Source organism: Dipodomys merriami, unplaced genomic scaffold (assembly GCF_024711535.1).
Source record: "Dipodomys merriami isolate MVZ:Mamm:240054 unplaced genomic scaffold, mDipMer1.0.p SCAF_69, whole genome shotgun sequence".
NCBI lineage: Eukaryota > Metazoa > Chordata > Mammalia > Rodentia > Heteromyidae > Dipodomys > Dipodomys merriami.
In genome coordinates this window covers 5,207,990-5,226,935 of record NW_027206279.1, presented here as the reverse complement: position 1 = coordinate 5,226,935, position 18,946 = coordinate 5,207,990, and the positions used below count along the sequence as shown (strand labels likewise).

Genomic DNA, 18,946 nt, shown 5'->3' with positions numbered 1-18,946 from the left:
GCGGCTGACGCCCGGGGCGGGGGCGGGGCCGCGCGGCGCACCGGAAGTAGAACTCCAGCGGCGACGGAAGTGCGCGCCAAGATGGCGGCGCCCAAGCGGAGCTCGAGCAAGTAGGTGGCGACGGGCAGGGCGTGGGTGACTCAGGCCGAGGGACCCGGCGGGGAGATGGCGCTCGGTTCTTTTGCCGGGTACCGAGTCTGTATTCTGAGAGTCATTAATCTGTACGAGGGGCGGCGGCAGCTTCTTGGATGCTTAGATCCCTTCATCCGCGGGCAGTGAAGGCTGAGGCGGGTGTGTGTGTGTGTGTGTGTGTGTGTGTGTGTGTGTGTGTGTGTGTGTGTGTGTGTGTGTGTGTGTGTGTGTGTCAGTGTGGTAAGGGCGTTGCATGAAGTTATTTAAATCCACAAACGGTTTTGGAAACAAGTTGGGAGAACAGCATGCCCAATTCTACATACATGTTGTGGTTAAAGCTGGGAGACTAGAATCCCCTTTGTACATGCATGTTGTGGTTGAAGCTGGGAGACTAAAATCCCCTTTGTACATGCATGTTGTGGTTGAAGCCGTGTGCTTGCACACGCAGTGTCTGGAGCTTGAACTCAGGGTCCTAGTTGCTGTGGCTTTACTACTTGAGCCACAGCTCCACTTCCAGCTGTTGGTTGGTTAATTGGAGAATCGGACAGAATTTCTTGATCTTCAGATCTCAGCCTCCTAAGTAGCTAGGATTCCAGACATGAGCCACTGACACTGGGCTAATATTTGATTTCTGACCTATTAATTTCAAAGTTGCTGTCCATAACCACCCTGACTTTTCTAAATTATGGCCTACCTTTATTTCATCCCTGTTTTTAACCTATAAGGACCTATAGTTCTGTAGTAGTACTTTCTGATATGGTTAATGTCTGGTCATAATGTAATTAGCATTTTTACTCTATTATATGTGTTACCATACTTACTCACCTCAAACTTGTTTGCATCAAAGAAAGACTTCTACACAAGGGAAAGCCACTTAAACTACAGATCTTTGAGATTTGTTAGTGGCTCGTAGGGAGAAAGAGATAATGAAAAGAATTTGCTTATTTATTTATTGGTGGTACTGTGCTTCATGAGCACTTGGTTTGCTAGCTCAGTTAGTGTTATACCACTTGACCCAGGCATGCCTCCAATCTGGCTTTTTGCTGGTTATTTTAGAGATGGAATCTCATGGACTTTTCTGCCTGGGCTGGCTTTAAACCACCATCCTTTGGATCTCAGCCTCCTGAGTAGAATTACAGGTATAAGCACCAGCACCCAGCTCCAACTTTTGCTTTTCAGGAGCTTCATTAGAGTTTGTTCTGATTCCACCCAGCTCCTTCCGGCCATTCCAGACTTCTAGGGTACTCAAGTATCACACAGAGAACTAGGTAGCGGAACATAGTGATAGAGCTCTTGGAATTCCTAGCTCTAACTCTTACTGGTTTTTTGTTTGTTTGTTTTGGTTTGTTTTTTTTTTGGTCAGTCGTGGGGCCTGAACTCTGGACCTGGGTGCTGTCCCTCAGCTCTTCAGATCAAGGCTAGTGCTCAACCACTTGAGCCACAGCGCCACTTCTGGCTTTTACTGCTTATGTGGTGCTGAGGAATCAAACCCAGGGCCTCATGCATGCAAGGCAAGCACTCTACCACTGAACCACGTTACCAGCCCTCTCCATACTAACCCTTGAGACGTTGAGCAAATGACTTAACTTCTTAGCACTCCTTTTTCCTCAGTATCAAATGTGAATAAAAATTGTAATCTACTTAGTATGGTTGTGAGGATTAAATGAAGAGCCAGTAGTTGGAACTCCCAAATTAGATGCCAATAATAAAATGATCATTATGCTATACATATGATACATGCCCATAGTCTCAGCTATTAGGGAGGTTGAGGCAGAATTACTTGAATCCACAAGTCGGAGAGAAGAGTCTAGACACCATAATGAAATTGTGTTTCAAAAAATAAATAAATTACCAGCTCAACTTATTATTGTAGCTAATATTTACTGAGCATTTAGTACATATTGGCTAATTACTTTTTCTTCATTCATTTAATCCTTACAGCTATGAGATCAGGTTAGATATCTGTTTAAATGGCCCCTATATATATATTTATTTTTTTATTTTTTTTTATTTTTTGGTCCGCTCGTGGGGCCTGGACTCTGGGCCTGGGTGCTGTCCCTCAGTTCTTCAGCTCAAGGCTAGCACTCTACCACTTGAGCCACAGCGCCACTTCCAGCTTTTTTTTCCCCCTGCTTATGTGGTGCTGAGGAATTGAACCCAGGGCCTCATGCATGCAAGGCAAGCGCTCTACCACTGAGCCACCTTCCCAGCCCATATTTTTGTTTTTTAATTGAACTATAATTCACACACTGTAAAATGTACCTTATTATAGTATATAGTTTAGTGATTTTCAATATAGTCACACAAGGTTGCAACCAATACCACTGTCTAACCCAAGAACAGTTTCATGATCTCAAAAAGAAGATTCATACCTATTCACAGAGAATTTTTTTCCAACTCTCCTAGCCCCTGGAAACCACTAGTTTACTTTTCAGTTCTCCACATTTGTCTATTTCAGACATTCCACATAAATAGAATCATACATTATCAGATCATTTGAGGAACTTCTCTGCTCCTGCCTCCTGCATGAGATGTTTTTCCTTTTATTTATACATCTCCTTACTTTATTCTGTTTTACTAAAATAACCTCCTGTTAAACTTCCATAAACAAGATGCTTTGTGATTGGCTTTGTTCACTTAGCATGATGTGAGTTGTTACATATATAACCTTTTCATTATTCATATTGACAAATGCTATTCTATTGTATATACCATACTGCTAGTCCATAATTCTGAATATTCAAGAACATGTTTTTCATTTTTCTTCAGTGTATAGCAAGGAATTGAATTACTGTGGCATCTGGTAGTTCTATGTTTAACATTTTGAGAGACTGCCAAACCGTTTTCCCTAGTGACTGTGCCATCTTACATCAGAAGCCTCGTATATTTACCAGGAATGTGTGAGGTTGCCAGTTCTCTCACCCAATTCTGTGCACCACACCTAATAACTATAAGGCCCTGAGTTCAAGCCTCAGTATTCACACACACACTCACATGAATGTGTGTATGGATATGCGTGTGCTTGTAAATGCTACTACTACTAATGGGTGCCAGTGGTGCCTCACCCCTATAATCCTAGACTCAGAAGGCTGAGATGTAATCGCGGTTCAAAGCCAGCCCAGGCAGGAAAGTCCATGAGACTCTCACCTCCAATAAACTACTCAGAAAAATCCAGAAGTGGTAGTGTGATTCAAGTTGTAGAGCGCTAGCCTTGAGGACAAAGAGGCTCAGGGACAGTGCCCAGGCCCTGGATTCAAGACCTAGGCCTGGCAGGAAAAAAAAAAAATTTTTTTTTTAGGTTAGCACTAGCAATAGAAGGGAGAAAGTGGTAATAAATGAGGGGAAATGAGTAAACCAACTGGAAATGAGGGTCCTCTGCTTCATGCTAAGGGGAGTCCCGATTCCCATGCTGATGGTCCCTCATCTTTTTTTGTTCTTAGGGTTGAGTGAGGGGGCCTGTCCACACCACGGGAGCAGTGCTGCAAAGGCTGTACTGGGGAGGCAGCTTGAGTGTCGACATGCTGTCCAGACCAAAGCCAGGGGAGTCCGAGGTGGACCTGCTGCACTTCCAGAGTCAGTTTCTTGCCACTGGCGCAGCCCCGGCTGTGCAGTTGGTGAAGAAAGGCAGCAGGAGAGGTGGAAATGCTGACCTGGAGGATCATCGGGATGTGGTGATGCTGGATGGTGGGTGTCTGCATGCGTGAGGTTGAGGAGAGGGGCAGCCTTGGGACCTTCCCTGTCCTTGGGTGTCTGGGTTCTGCCCATCAGTAGTTTAGACACTGCAGAGTTTGTGTGGCTGCAGATCCATTTTATAGATGGAGGAAAACACCCAGAGTGCCACAGCTGGAGCCAGGGCCCATGCAGCTGCCTTTTTTTTTTTTTTTTTTTTTTTTTTGGTCATTGGGCCTGAACTCTGGGCCTGGGCGCTGTCCCTCAGCTCTTCAGCTCAATGCTAGCGCTCTACCACTTGACCCACAGCACCACTTCCGGTTTTTTCTGTTTATGTGGTGCTGAGGAATCGAACCCAGGGACTCATGCATGCGAGGCAAGCGTTTTACCACTGAGCCACCTTCCCAGCCCTGCCTTTCTTTTCTTTAACCCTGCAACCCCCTGTGTCTTCCTGTGAAGATCTGAGTGTCCTCACTTCTGGTCTTTTGTGTTTTTTGTTTTGTTTTTCCAGACCTCCCAGATTCTCCCCCAGCTTTAGTTCCTGCTCCCCCTAAGAGAGCCAGGCCCAGCCCTGGCCGCCCTCTGCCTCAGGATGAAGACCCTGAAGAGAGGCTGAACAGGCATGACCAGCACGTGACGGCTGTCTTGACTAAAATTATTGTGCGTCTCACCCTGGCTGTGTGGGGCAAGGCACCTTAAGGGTGACTAGGCCTTGGTGGGGCAGGGGCGAGGGTGAGGCTTATGAGAAGGGGTGCTTAGAAAGGTGCACTTTCCCCTTTGCAGTCAGGGTGGGTGGAGTTGGGTTGGAATTACAGAGACTGGGTGGGAGGTTGATTTGTGGTCCCTCAGGGTGAGGCTCCGGTCTGGGGTCAGTGGGACAGGATCCAGCCCGGGGAAGGCTCTGCATCTTCTCTGCCTGTGCTTTGTGGCCTTAGGAACGAGATACAAGTGCAATGGCCGTGAATCTGCCTGTGCCCAGCAGTGTTGCTTTCCCCCCTGTATTCCATCGCTCACAAGACAGACAGGTAAGCAGAGGCTCTCTTAGTTGGTACTTGACAGCGAGAGTCTCATCTTCTCCCATTACAGTTTCAATAACATAAGCAGCCTCAATAGCTCCATGTTCTTTTTTCTTTTTCTTTTTTGTTGGTCGTGGGGCTTGAACTCTGGGCCTGGGCGCTGTCCCTCAGCTCTTCAGCTTACGGGGAGCGCTCTCCCACTTGAGCCACAGCACCACTTCTGGTTTTCTTTTTTTTTGTTTTGTTTTTTTTTGGTCGGTCGTGGGGCTTGAACTCTGGACCTGGGCGCTGTCCCTCAGCTCTTCAGCTCAAGGCAAGCACTCTACCACTTGAGCTACAGCGCCACTTCTGGTTTTCTGGTGGTTTATTGGAGGTAGGAGTCTCACGGTCTCTCCTGCCCGCTGGCTTTGAACCGCGATCCTCAGATCTCAGCCTCCTGAGTAGCTAGGATTACAGGCGTGAGCCACCATCGTCCGGCCCACTTCTGGTTTTCTGATGGTTAATTGAAGTTAAGAGTCTCACAGACTTTCCTGCCCAGGCTGGCTTTGCATCTCAATCCTCAGATCTCAGCTTCCTGAGTAGCTAGGATGACAGGCGTGAGCCACCAGCGCCTGGCAGCAGCTCTGCTTTTAAAGCAGCATCGTAAGAAACACATCATACAGATTACCTCACTTTATCTCATGACAACCATGTCAGGTAGATATCATTATTCCCATTTTTCAGATGAGCAAACTGAGACCCCCCTAAAGAGTAAAGGTAAAAGCCATAACTTCACGTTTGTCACATTTTAAGACCTGTATTTCCATAGGGCCCTAACTTTGTTTTGTGTTTTGAGGTTCTGGGGATCTAAAGCCCCAGGTCTCTTGTATGCTAGGCAGGTAGGTGCTCTACCACTAAACTACGCCTGTAGTTGGAACCCTGCTTTTTCAGAAGACTAGGAGATTCTATGACCCCTTGGAAATTGAGCAGGCTCATCTCTCTGTCCCAGAGACCTGGCTATAAGGAGTTGGGGTAGAGTGTCCATGACCTGGGCTTTTCTTTGCTCCATAGGGAAAGCCAGCATCTGGTAAGGGAAGCATCTTTGCCCGGGAGATCGCGGCAAGGCGGGCTTCTGAAGGCAGGCCTCCATCCGCCAGAGAAGTTGTACCCAACCCATACCCACCACAGGGTAAGCTGCTGCTGCACATGTTTAGGCCATGTGTGTGTGTATCAAACTCAAGTCACCATGCATGTTAGGCAATGTACTTTCCCATGTATTTAAAGCACTAGGAATAGGAGCCTTGGGTCCACTCTGGAACTTAGGTACAGGGAGGAGGCAGGCTTTGGTGCAACTCTAAAAGAAAGGGAAGGGAAATGTTTTTTTTGTTGTTTTTTTTTTTGTTTTGTTTTTTTTGTTTTTTTTTTGAGGTCGGTCGTGGTGCTTGAACTCTGGGCCTGGGCACTGTTCCTCAGCTCTTCAGCTCAAGGCAAGCACTCTACCACTTGAGCTACAGCGCCACTTCCAGTTTTCTGGTGGTTTATTGGAGATAGGAGTCTCACGGTCTCTCCTGCCCGGGCTGGCTTTGAACCGAGATCCTCAGATCTCAGCCTCCTGAGTAGCTAGGATTACAGGCGTGAGCCACCAGTGCCCGGCTTGGGAAATGTAAGATGTGGTGACACCCAAATGTAACTCCAGCACGTGAGAAGTTGAGGCAAGACATCACAAGTTAGTCCAGCCTGGGCCATACAGAACATGTCTTGAAAAGAAAATGAAGGAAAGAAGGAAGCTAGGGAGGGAGGAAGGAAGGAAGGAAGAAAGGAAAGACATCTTTTCATGAGAGTCTTAGGGGAAGAGTGAGTGAATAGCTGCAGCACCTTTCCCAGAGTGCCTGGAGTCCTGTGCAAGACCCAGTGGGGTCCCAGCTCTATACTCGGCAGGTTCTGGGGCTTTGGGCTTTGGGCTAATAGATTTACAGAAGAAGAAAGCCCAGTGGAGTCAGGAAGTCAAGGCAATGGCACTGATCATCTATTTCTTCTAGGTGTGGTGACCTGTGAGGCACCCAGCCCCAGAGACCAGGGTGGCCAGCGGCCAGGGAACAACCACAACTTCCAGAGACCCCATGTGGTCACAGGGAAGGGCCTCAGCCAGGAAGCCGAGCAAGAAGCTCAGACCATCCATGAAGAGAATGTAGCAAGACTGCAAGCCATGACTCCTGGCGAGATCCTGCAGGAGCAGCAGCAGCTCCTAGCTCAGCTTGGTAAGGTGCCAGGATTTCCTGCCGGGCTGGGCTGGGGAGGGCTGTATTTGTTCATGCCAGACATTCTGCTGGGTTTTTCTGGTTTGATCTGTCCCAGTCCTGGGACTTGAACTAAAGCCTCACACGATCTCTTAGCTCTTTTGTTCAAGGCCGGTACCCTGCCACTTGAGCCACAGCTCCACTTCTGGCTTTTTGGTGGTTAGAGATAAGAATCACAGCCAGGCACTGGTAACTCCAGCCTGTAATCCTAGCTACTCAGGGGGCTGAGATCTGAGGATTGCAGTTGAAAGCCAGCCTGGGCAGAAAAGTCCCCGTGAGAGTCTTTATCTCTAATAAACTACTCAGAAAAAGCCAGGAAGTAGTGCTATGACTCAAGTGGTAGAGCATTAGCCTTGAGCACAAAGAGGCCAAGGACAGCACCCAGGCCCTGAGTTCAAGCCCCACATCTGACAAAAAAAAAAAGTCATAGACTTCAAATCTCGATCCTTCCATCTCAGCCTTCTCAGTTAGTTAGGATTACAAGTAGAAGCCAGTAGCACCTGGAAAAGCATATTAAATTTTTTAATAAACTATGCATAAACTGGGTGAGAGAGGTGAGGGCACTTCCTACTAAATGCCTCTCTGTGGTCTTAGCTAGCATTCATGTTTATTCCACATACTCTTAGCGTGGACCTCTGACCTGGTACCAAGCTCAAGGTCAAGTCAAGCATAAGAACCTTGGCCAGCCATTGTGAAACACAGAGGAAAAGGGGGTGGTCAGGCCCTAGAGGCCTTAAAGGTGAGAGGGCAGAATCATTGAAGGGCCACAGGAGAGTGCAGGGGGCTGAGGCCAGAGGTTACACAGCTTGTCTTGTCTTCGGCACCCAGACGCAGGCAGCTAAAAGCAGTGTAGGAACTGGGGTGTGTCTGCCCTCACTCACTCTACCTCCTCCTATGTCTGTAGACCCTAGCTTGGTTGCCTTCCTGAGATCCCGTGGCCATACCCATGAGCAAGCAGGAGAGAAGGCCACCAAGGAGCAGAAGCCAGGAGGACAGTTCATTGATGTCTCTGAAGAGGAGCCCATGATGTCGGCCCTTGCCACTGAACCCAGGAAGGAAGAGAAGCTGGAGCCAGGGGCCCCAGGTTCGGAGGAGAGGGCCCATCTTTGGTGTGGATAAAAATAGAGAAATGAACGACCTTCTCTTGGGCTGGGTGGATGGGAAGAAAGAAGCATCTCTGCCCTTGGAATTAGAATGTTAATCCTCATTAGTGCCTTTAAATTGGCTCAAATCAGGATTCATTTGCTGATGCGCGTCTTCTTCCTGCACATGCTTCCTGTTTTCTTGTCCTGTGGCTGCTCCTCTCCCTTCCCTAGTAAGAACAGCATGTGGCGACCACCTGCTCCTCCCTGGACAGAGCTGCCCAGCTCTGGCTCTGTCCATCCGGCCATGCTTTCTCCTCTTGTCAGTGCTGGGGGAAATGGAAGGGCAGGGGTGTCGGGAGGGGAAGAGTCTGATGAAGGTCTGTGGACCTGACAGACACAAGGCAGAGGCCAATGGAAGCACTCATTGTCCAGAAACTAAATTATTCTATTAGGGATTAACAACAGAAAGAAATTGAATTATCTCAGCCATGAACCTCCTGCTCCCTGAGAAGCGCTGGGCAGGCAGGTCAGGCAGGTTGAGGGGTACGAGGGAAGCGGCAGGAGGATGTTGTTGGCGTGGTTTCTGTATCTAACTCTCCCTGGAGCCGCCCTGTCCTCGTTGTCCCCACGCCAGTGTTCCTTTGCAGGGCTTGTACTTGAGAGTGGACATCTACGCTTTACATGGCAGATGTAGCCCTGCCGCCTGTTCCCTTCCTCTTTCTTCGTCTTTATCCTCTCCACTCTTCCCCCTCATCAGAGTTAGGATTGGGTCTTTGTCCTAGCTGGGACCTTTCACTCCAGCCATACTATTTAGCCAAAACTGAGGGCGGGAGATGTGGTGCTGCTTTCTGTTGTCTGGGACCCCTGTGGATGAGTGAGGTGAGCTTAGGGAATACTGTCATGCTTCCATCTTCCCAGATGTGGCCCTGCCCATGACCCCCCATAAAGAATGGCTCCACATGGACGCTGTTGAGCTGGAGAAGCTCCACTGGACCCAGGACCTGCCCCCACTCCGGCGGCAGCAGACCCAGGAGGTGAGCAGGGCAAGCTGCCTAGCCAGGGTGGGTGAGACAGGTGGGGCCCGCTGCTCCTGTCTCCAGAACTCAGGCCCCTTCTCCCCTTCTCGCCACGTGAGCCTGAGAAGCAGCTCTCCTTCACACTCACTCTCCTCTCCCTGCGCTCTTCACGCCCTAAGGCCAAAGAAGCTCCGTTTCCACACAGCAACCTGGACAGGATAGTTGCTGCTGCCCCAACCTCGTCTTCTTTCTCTTCCCACCAGAGAATGCAGGCCCGATTTAGTCTTCAGGGCGAGCTCCTGGCCCCTGACGTGGACCTGCCCACGCATCTGGGGCTGCACCACCATGGAGAGGAGGCGGAGGTGAGGCCTAGGACCCAGGGGGGACTCAGCGGCTCTTGACTACGTGGACAAGGGCCTCTGAGCAGTTAGTTGCCTTTGACTTCTTGTGTGCCTTGTTCCAGTTCATTCCATGTTTTAGGCTCAAAATGATATTCCTGCCCTGCTCACATTCTGGTCAGCTCTAGAACTTGCCGGTCCACTTCTGTTACCTCCCCATGATGCTTACTGGAGCTTGGTTTTTCCCCCTGGTGGGCACTCACTTGTCGGGCCTTCTAGGTTCTTCCCCGGGCCATTCCATCCCGCCTGGGCTGCTGTACCGAACTCCTCTGGCTCCTCAGCAAGGCAGGACAGTCCGTGGGCTGTGACCTCCTCCCTCTAGCCTGCTGCTCTACCACTCGGCCAGCTCATGCCGCACACTCCCTGTGCACTCCCGTGCCTGTACTCCACCTGCCAGTGAATTATCCACCACCGCATTCATCCCCCATCTGCCTTACGCCACCGTTACTTGTATGCATGTCCCATTTTCCTCACCAGCTCGAGGCTCCGTGGGGCAGAGGCAGGGAGTTTGATGACATTTTGTCTCCTGGCACCTAGCCAGGTGTTTTGTGGGTACTGCCTTGTACCATGGTTCCCTCTGATGCCTTACCCCTGCCCCAGAGAGCAGGGTACTCCTTACAGGAGCTGTTCCACCTGACCCGGAGCCAGGTGTCCCAACAGAGAGCACTCGCCCTGCATGTGTTGTCCCAGGTCATTGGCAGGGTAAGTGGACTCTTCCTGCCTCTCCTGTCCCCGTCACTCTCCCCCTCACCCCCAAAACTTGGAGCTTGAACTAAGGGCCTGGGCACTGTCCTTGAGCCTCTCTGTACTCAAGGCTAGCGCTCTACCACTTGAGCCACAGCGCCACTTCCGGCTTTTTCTGTTTATGTGGTACTGAGGAATCGAACCCAGGGCTTCATGCATGCTGGGCAAGTCCTCTACCACTGAGCCACATTCCCAGCCCTAAACCTGGTCTTTTGACATTAGACTTCCCCATCTCTTACCCTTTCCACTGTGGGGCACACTGGGAGTGGGGCAAATGCAGGGTCACAGGCAACAGATATCAGCATCTTCAGCAATTATCCTTCTGCACCCAAGGCCCAGGCTGGCGAGTTTGGGGACCAGCTGGTGGGCAGTGTCTTACGGCTGCTTTTGGATGCTGGCTTCCTCTTCCTGCTGCGTTTCTCCTTGGATGACAGAGTGGATGGGGTGATCGCAGCTGCCGTCCGGGCTCTTCGGGCTCTGCTGGTGGCTCCCGGAGATGAGGTACTGCGGGATAGGACAGGGGTGTGAGACATCAGGTCTTTGCTCCTCATGCTCTGCTAAGAGGACTTTGTAGGAAGCATGGAGAACTAGGTGGCAGACATCACCCTGTTCTCTTAAAGGCCCTAAAGCCCAGAAGCCTGCTGCTCTGCTTTTTGTGGGGGGCTCTCACTGTTCCCTGCCTTTCTTCCTCTCCCCTTCTTGGCCCCATCCTCTGGCAGGAGCTCTTGGACAGCACCTTCTCTTGGTATCACGGAACTTCGGTGTTCCCCCTCATGCCCAGCCAGGAGGACAAGGAGGAGGATGGCGAGGATGAAGAGCCCGCAACAGAAAAGGCAAAACAGAAGAGCCCCGAGGAGGGAAGCCGACCTCCGCCTGACCTGGCCCGACATGACGTCATCAAGGTAGAGGAAGCTTTCCCATCTGACAGAGGTCAAGGGTGTTGGGCAGGAGGGGTCATCAAAGCCCAGGGCTCTGCCACATTTGGCAGAGGATTTCTCTCTGCCCCCAGGGCCTCCTGGCTACCAACTTGCTGCCTCGGCTGCGCTATGTGCTAGAGGTGACCTGCCCAGGGCCCTCTGTGGTCCTTGACATCCTGGCTGTGCTCATTCGCCTGGCCCGCCATTCCTTGGAGTCCGCCACGAGGGTGAGGAGGAGCGGGAGGTCATCACAGGGCAGAGAGCCTCACTGTTGGTCTTGATCCTTCTTCCTCCATTGTCCTTCTATCTCCCACAGGTTCTGGAGTGCCCTCGGCTGATAGAAACCATAGTTCGAGAGTTCCTGCCTACCAGCTGGTCCCCTGTAGCGGCGGGGCCCACCTCCAGTCTACACAGAGTACCCTGTGCTGCTGCCATGAAACTACTTAGAGTCTTGGCCTCGGCTGGTAGGAATATTGCCGCCCGGCTGGTGAGCAGACACAGCAAGGGATGGAGGTGGGAGATAGGACTGGGTGGGGCTGGATTGGGAGCTAATCATGACCCCTGAACTCTGAGTGGCCACCTCATCCTCTTCCTCTCTGGCCTAGTTGCTTAGAATTTCCACAGAAAGCCAGGTGCCAGTGTCTTACACCTGTAATACTAGCTACTCTGGAGGCTGAGATCTGAGGATCACTCTTCAAAGCCTTCCTGGGCAGGAAAGTTCATGAGACTCTTATGGCCAATAAATTATTAAAAAACAAAAAACAAAACTGGAAGTGGTGCTGTGGCTCAAGTGGTAGAGCACTAGGCTTGAGCAAAAGAAGCTCAGGGACAGCACCAAGGCTCTGTGTTCAAGCCCCAGGACTGACAGGAAAAAAAAAAAAAAGAATTTCTACAGAAAGCACTACCCAGGAACCTCGTCATCAGAGCCCTGTGCATCCTATAAGCCTATTCCAGTCTCGGGATGTGGACAGCTCCCCGGCCCAACTCAGACCCAGAGGACGCACATGTAGGCAGGTGTTCTTACCTGTAGCCACACAGACAGTAGGACCCAGCAAAAAAGAGGGAAGGACAGGGATGGGGTACTTTCACCCCTACTCAGAGCTGTGACCCTTTGGTAGTGCAGAGGCCTCTGCAAGGGCAGAGTTGAGTCCCTTTGCACAGTGACAGAGCCTGACACTAGCAGGATGTGTGACTCCCAGCTGACCCCAATCCCCACAACTTCCACTCTACTCTTCCAGTTGAGCAGCTTTGATCTCCGGAGCCGCCTGTGCCGCTTCATAGCAGAAGCTCCTCAAGAACTGGCCTTGCCCCCCGAGGAAGCTGAGATGCTGAGCACGGAGGCCTATCGCCTGTGGGCTGTGGCTGCCTCCTACGGCCACGGAGGTGACCTTTACAGGTGTGGAGAGGCAGGGGTGGCCCCCTGCACACCTCTCCGCTTCTGCACTTGACCTAACCTGACACTAAAGCTGTGCTCAAGGCTCCAAGCTGGGAGAGAGGCAAACAGAGGAAGAGAGGCTTCTTCTTACTGTACCCCTAGAGGAAGGACTAGCTGGGAGACTGGGGGCCAAACCTAGGGTAAGCCCGTTCTGTGCGCTGGGGTCTTGGTGAGGTCCGATGGAGCGTCCCGGCTTTGAAGGGCTACCTCTCCAAGAGTGCCCAGCCTGGGGCCTCCCTGCCCGAGCCTCCTCGCCAGACTGCACAGCCCAGGCAACCATTGCCTTGGCATCCTCGGCTCCCTCCCTACAGTGACGGCATCTTCGCTCTTTCTCAGGGAGCTGTACCCGGTGCTCATGAGGGCCTTGCAGGCTGTGCCGCTGGAGCTCAGCATCCACCCCCTGCCGTCCCTGCCCGTGCACCGGGCGGCCTCGCTGCTCACCCTCCTCACCCAGCTCACTCTGGCAGCCAGCGGCACCCACTCTGAGCCCACCAGGTAGGCCAGCCCTGAGCCTGCCAGAAGAAGAATGTTCTGGGAAGCCAGGCAGGCAGCACTTCTCCTGCACAGGGAGGGAGTGCCAGCTGCACCCTCACTGTGGCCCTCCTGGCACTCCCTCAGAGACTCCGCTGAGGCCCGGGGGCCAGCCGCTGCTTCCTCCATCACGTGGACGCAGGTATCTGGACTCCAGCCTCTCGTGGAGCCATGTCTAAGAGAGACCTTGAAACTGCTGTCCGCGCCTGATAGGTGGAGTGCCCTGGGCCCGGTGCCCACCGCCTGCCTGCTGTTCCTGAGTGCCTACTACCAGGCCTGGAGCCAGCAAGTGAGTGCTGCGTGCGTGCGTGTCCTGCAGCCCATCCTGCCCTCCTCATTCCCACCTTTTCCTATCCTGCACTGTGCCCATATGTCTAGCTGACTGTCTGTGTTGCTGGGGATGGAACTCATGACCTTACCTAGCATGCTAGGCAAATGCTCCACGTCTGAGTTACACCCTGAACTCTGCCCTCTACCTTTTAACTCCCCTTCCAACCTCTCTATCCTGGAGGGGCCTATGTTAGGGGAGCCAGAGACAAGCAGTGCTAAGCCTTTCTGCTCTCTACCCTAAACCTTGTGCACCAGAGAGAACTCAGGGCCTCCTCTCCTTCAGAAGGGTCAGACTGCAGAATTCTAACTGTTCTTTGGGCTCTTGGGATGCTAGGCTGAGGCATACAGGGCTCAGCCATCCCCTCCACCCTCCAGCCAAACTTGTGCCCCGAGGATTGGCTTCAGGACATGGAGCGCCTGTCCCAGGAGCTGTTGCTGCCACTGCTGAGTCAGCCCACCCTGGTCAGCCTGTGGGACTCCGTCAGGTATGTTCCACGTTGCGGCTGCAGGGGGGACGCCGCTGTCTCCTGTGGTCCCTGGCGTTCGCTCGCCGGTCTATCCCTTAAAGGCACTGAGGCACCTGGGACCAGTCTGCACAGCCAGGCCTCACTGGTCTTTTCCACTCTGGCTCCCGTCAGGCCTGAATCCCCTCCGGCCAACTTTTCCGTCTTCTCCACCCTGCCTGCAGGCACTGCTCTCCTGTCTGCAACCCACTGTCCTGTGCTCCAGCGGCCGAAGTTCTCTCCAGCCTTGTGGCGCTGGGCTGCCCCGGAGGCTGTCCCCCACGCAGTCTGGCTGGGTCAGCCTCCCCCTTCCCATTCCTCACTGCCCTCCTCCATCTTGCCAACACCTTGGCCCGGACCCACAAGGGACTATGTGGCCAGGTAATCCCTGGGTGCCTGGCTAGGGGCCAGGGAGCCAGCCAAGATGGCTGGAATCGGGGAAAAACGGGGCAGGGGCAAGAGAGGGGAGGCCTCTTCTGTCAACGCCCACGTTCCTGAGTGTGTGTGGGGAAGACAGCCACCTGGAAGCTCCCGAAGACATTGCAAGCCATTTCCAGATCTGAAAGACTTGCTTTTCCATAGCTGGCATCTCTATTGGCTGCCCCCGGACTCCAGAGCTACTTCCTCCAGTGTGTGGCTCCTGGCGCTGCCCCCCACCTCACACCCTTCTCTGCCTGGGCCTTCCGCCATGAGCATCACCTGCAGTACCTGGCCATTTCCCTGGCCCAGAAAGCGGTGGGTCGCCTGTGTGCACGTTCAGCCCACACTGTATTACCCCTCCTGCTCCTCTGGTCTGTGCCTTCAGCCTGGCCCACATCCTCGTCCTGTCCATGCTGCTCTGTTCCCTCCACACTGTCCTTCCCACACCAACCAACTCCCTGCCTTTCCTCCACAGGCAATGCTGCAGCCACCACCGGCCACCAATGCGGCCCTCTTTCATGCCATGGCCTTGGCCCTGCTGAGCCGCCTGCTGCCCGGAAGTGAGTACATCGCCCAGGAGCTGCTGCTGAGCTGTGTGTTCCGGGTGGAGTTCCTCCCGTAAGTCCTCAGTCCAGGTGCCAATTCAGCTACTTGGTTACTGCTGAGGCCTGGGTCTGATTCTTTTTATTTTATGGCTTTACTTGACCACTTTTCTACCATCCAGAGAATGACCATGAGACATCAGTGTCACCATGTTGCTAAAACATGCTATGGAAGCTACCTCTAGGCCTATAACTGAGTGCCTGTCCTGTATCTGATATTCCCTTAGGTATTTATTGATAGGGTTGTTTGGGTGACTGTGTGTGTGTGTGTGTGTGTGTGTGTGTGTGTGTGTGTGTGTGTGTGTGTGTGTGTGTGTGTGTGTGTGTGTGTGTGTGTGTGTGTGTGTGTGTGTGTGTGTGTGTGTGTGTGTGTGTGTGTGTGTGTGTGTGTTTGAAGAGGATTGGCAGACTAGGGTTGGAACTTGCATTTGTTGGGTTGGTGTTCTTCCACCTGAGCCATCCCTCCAGTTTTTTTTGGTAGGTCGTGGGGCCTGAACTCTGGGCTTGGGCACTGTCCCTCAGCTCTCCAGCTGTAGACCAGCGCTCTACCACTTGAGCCTCAGCCCCACTTCCAGCTTTTTCTGCTTATGTGGTGCTGAGGAATCGAACCCAGGGCCTCATGCATGCAAGGCAAGCACTCTACCACTGAGCCACCTTCCCAACCCCTCCCTCCAGTTTTATTAATCTATATTGGAAGCATTTTACCTGTGCCACGAGGGACATACTGTACTGTTGATCAAGCACAGAGAAATGCAATGAACTTGACCTTGGCAGTGACTCCACATAGGAGAGCGCCTCAGCCCTCTGGGCGCTGCGCTTCCCGCCCTCATCTTTGGCTTTTGGTCTCTGTTGCTTGCAGGGAAGGTGCAGCAGGGGGTCCAGAGGCAGCTGACCTCGCTGATGGACTGTCCCTGGGGAGCAGCGGGGATGCCCGGTGTGGGCGAGGGGCTCTCCTCATTCAGGCCTGCCAGGACCTCCCCAGCATCCGCAGCTGCTACCTGACCCACTGCTCTCCGCCCCACGCCGGCCTGCTGGCCTCCCAGGCCTGTCACCGAGGAGAGACGCAGCGAGTCCCAGCCCTGTTGCTGCCTGTGCCTATGGAGCCGTTGCTGCCCACCGACTGGCCCTTCCAGCCTTTGATTCATCTCTACCACCGGGCTTCAGAAACACCCTCGGGGCTCCCTCCGGCTGACACGGTGGGCATAGCCACGCGCGTCCTGCAGTGGGTGCTCGTTCTGGACAGCTGGCGTCCCGAGGCCTTATGCGCAGTACCTCCTGCTGCCCGCCTGGCACGGCTCATGTGTTTGTTCCTGGTGGACAGTGAGCTATTCCGAGAGACGCCAGTACAGCGTCTCGTGGCAGCCCTTCTAGCTCGCCTCTGTCGGCCCCAAGTCTTGCCGAGCCTCAACCTGGACTGCCCGCTTCCTGGTCTGACGTCTTTCCCCGACCTCTATGCCAGCTTCCTGGACCATTTTGAATCCGTGTCTTTTGGGGACCACCTGTTTGGAGCTCTGGTCCTCCTTCCTCTGCAGCGCCGGTTCAGTGTCACCTTGCGCCTCTCCCTCTTTGGGGATCACGTGGGAGCCTTGCGGGCTCTGGGCATGCCCCTGACCCAGGTAACTCAGCCCAGCGGCCTGCAGGAGCAACCTCACTGGGCTCCAGGGCGTACTCCTGAGCCGTGGAGAGCTTCGCTAGGCCTCACGTCCCTCATCTCAACTTGCAGGAGTTTTGGTGGAGCATAGTGGCTATATAGTAGGTGTTTATATCAGAGCTTCTGGCCACAATTTCCAGATGAGAAATTTGCTAACATTTCTTAAACATCAGATATAGTGGCTCAAGCCTGTAATCCTAGCCACTTGGGAAGTAGAGATCGGATAATCACTGTTCAAGACCAGCCCGAGCATAAGTGCTCAAGACTCAGTCTCACACCTATTATCGTAGCTACAAGGGAAGCACAAAGGCAGGGCCCAGTGGCACACTCTGTCATCCCCAGGGAAGAGCGGGAAGCACAAGTAGGAAGAGCACTGTCCAGGCTGGCCTGAGCATAAAGCAAGACCTTTGTCTTGAAATTAAACATAAGAAAGGCTGATGGGGCTGGGAAGGTGGCTCAGTGGTAGAGTGCTTCCCTGGCATGCATGAGGCCTTGGGTTCAATTCCTCAGCACCACATAAACAGAAAAGGCTGGAAGTGGTGCTGTGGCTCAAGTGGTAGAACGGTTTGCCTAACGTGAGGTCTTGAGTTCAATTTTATCATTTTTTAGTTCCTTTATATGTAGATTTTTTTTTTTTTTTTTTGTCGGTCGTGGGGCTTGAACTCTGGGCCTGGGCGCTGTCCCTCAGCTCTTCAGCTCAAAGCAAGCGCTCTACCACTTGAGCTACAGCGCCACTTCCGGTTTTCTGGTGGTTTATTGGAGATAGGAGTCTCACGGTCTCTCCTGCCCGGGCTGGCTTTGAACCTCGATCCTCAGATCTCAGCCTCCTGCGTAGCTAGGATTACAGGCGTGAGCCACCAGCGCCCGGCCTATATGTAGATATTTTTATAAAATTGATATGGCATAGTGAGGGTTTTTTTTCCATGTAACATTATATAATAACCATCTCATCTCGTCAATAGTCTAAGAAATCAACATTTGATTTTTCTTTGTGGTGCTGGAGATCAAACCCATGGCCTGTGCCTGCGAGGCAAGAGCTCTAGCGCTGAGCTGCATAACACTCAGGTGCAAGAGAAGGATGGCTGTCTAGCCAGGACCTGACTTCTAGTTTCATGTGGCCAACACCATCCACCTATCTGCCAGTGCCCACTCCTGCCCTCCCCCTCACTGGATCTCATTTCCCTCACCACAGTTGCCTGTGCCCCTGGAGTGCTACACAGCACCTCCCGAAGACAACCTGCCCCTCCTTCAGCTCTACTTCCGGGCCCTGGTCACTGGTGCCCTCCGATCACATTGGTGCCCTGTGCTCTACACCGTGGCTGTGGCTCATGTCAATAATTTCATGTTCTCTCAGGACCCAAAGAGTTCAGTAAGTCACATCTCTGTCTTCAGAGCGGGGAAGGATCTAGTGACTGAGCAGCCTCTGGGCCGGTTTGGAAGGAAGGAGGGCCATGCAAAACTGGGGGAGGGGAGGTACCAGCCCTCTGCTTGGTGCTACCTACCTCCCCCTGTTCTCCTAGGATGAGGTGAAGGGTGCTCAGAAGAATATGCTGCAGAAAACTTCTCTGCTGGCAGATGAGGTAAGTTTGGGACTACTAGGAGAAGAGAGATAAGAGTGTTTGGGGGACAGATGTCAACCGGCTCTCACTACCCACTCAGAGTTTGCTCCCTGTCTGCAGGCTCTCCGGCAGCACCTCCTCCACTATAAGCTCCCCAGTCCCAGCCTCCCGCAGGGCTTTGAGCTGTATTCACAGCTGCCCCCTCTGAGGCAGCAGCACCTCGAGAGACTGACCTCAGGGCTTCTCCAGAGTAGAGTACCAGAGACCTAGCACAGTTGCTGCAGGTGGAAAGAGGAATGCATCTTTCTGAAGCTCCGCACTGGACACTTGGACAGAGAGAAGAGCATCGAGTCCTAGAGAAGGCGGGACAAGAGCGCACGGCTTGCCTGCCTTCCCTAGAGCACCTTGGAGATTCTGTGGAACAGAATGAGCCTTACTGTTCTCCTGATCTGGAACTGGGCATCTGGGGCCTTGGGTCTGTGCTAGGAGTGAGAGGTGACTTAGCTAGGTACCCCCTTTTTGGGGATAAGAAAATCTAAGCACCTCCAACCTCCCACCGAAGGCCAGAATATATAAATGCTATGCTGTATACTGAAATAAATTCTTTTTCAGTCTGGTGGCTGATCTGGACTGATTATTGTCATATTCATTCTGAGTTAGAA

General features: G+C 52.6%; 1 protein-coding gene across 4 annotated transcripts; it reads left to right on the top strand.

The window, feature by feature from the left end:
* Positions 1-40: 40 nt before the first annotated feature.
* Positions 41-18,900, top strand: Rpap1 (RNA polymerase II associated protein 1). 4 transcript variants are annotated; one of them, XM_070005848.1, is made up of 25 exons: positions 41-110; positions 3,573-3,816; positions 4,313-4,461; positions 4,737-4,826; positions 5,868-5,985; positions 6,836-7,054; positions 7,998-8,177; positions 9,097-9,212; positions 9,458-9,556; positions 10,193-10,294; positions 10,670-10,837; positions 11,122-11,238; positions 11,346-11,480; positions 11,570-11,740; positions 12,492-12,649; positions 13,025-13,183; positions 13,307-13,508; positions 13,925-14,034; positions 14,238-14,433; positions 14,635-14,787; positions 14,948-15,090; positions 15,934-16,690; positions 17,918-18,094; positions 18,246-18,305; positions 18,405-18,900. In XM_070005848.1, exons 2-25 carry the CDS (start codon positions 3,651-3,653, stop codon positions 18,552-18,554), a joined length of 4,095 nt encoding a protein of 1,364 aa, XP_069861949.1. In that variant the 5' UTR covers positions 41-110; positions 3,573-3,650; the 3' UTR covers positions 18,555-18,900. The 4 variants fall into 4 exon arrangements, with proteins under 4 accessions (XP_069861949.1, XP_069861946.1, XP_069861947.1 ...); XM_070005845.1 differs by having other exon boundaries at positions 11,056-11,238; XM_070005846.1 differs by lacking the exon at positions 41-110 and adding an exon at positions 171-188 and having other exon boundaries at positions 11,056-11,238.
* Positions 18,901-18,946: the final 46 nt, after the last annotated feature.

Excerpts from the sequence above, each read along its gene's own strand:
- Rpap1 (XM_070005845.1), top strand. The coding sequence starts at position 3,651 with ATGCTGTCCAGACCAAAGCCAGGGGAGTCCGAGGTGGACCTGCTGCAC. Across the intron at positions 7,055-7,997 it reads GCAGCTCCTAGCTCAGCTTG|ACCCTAGCTTGGTTGCCTTC; the intron begins GTAAGGTGCCAG and ends CTATGTCTGTAG. Across the intron at positions 16,691-17,917 it reads TGGGCATGCCCCTGACCCAG|TTGCCTGTGCCCCTGGAGTG; the intron begins GTAACTCAGCCC and ends CCCTCACCACAG.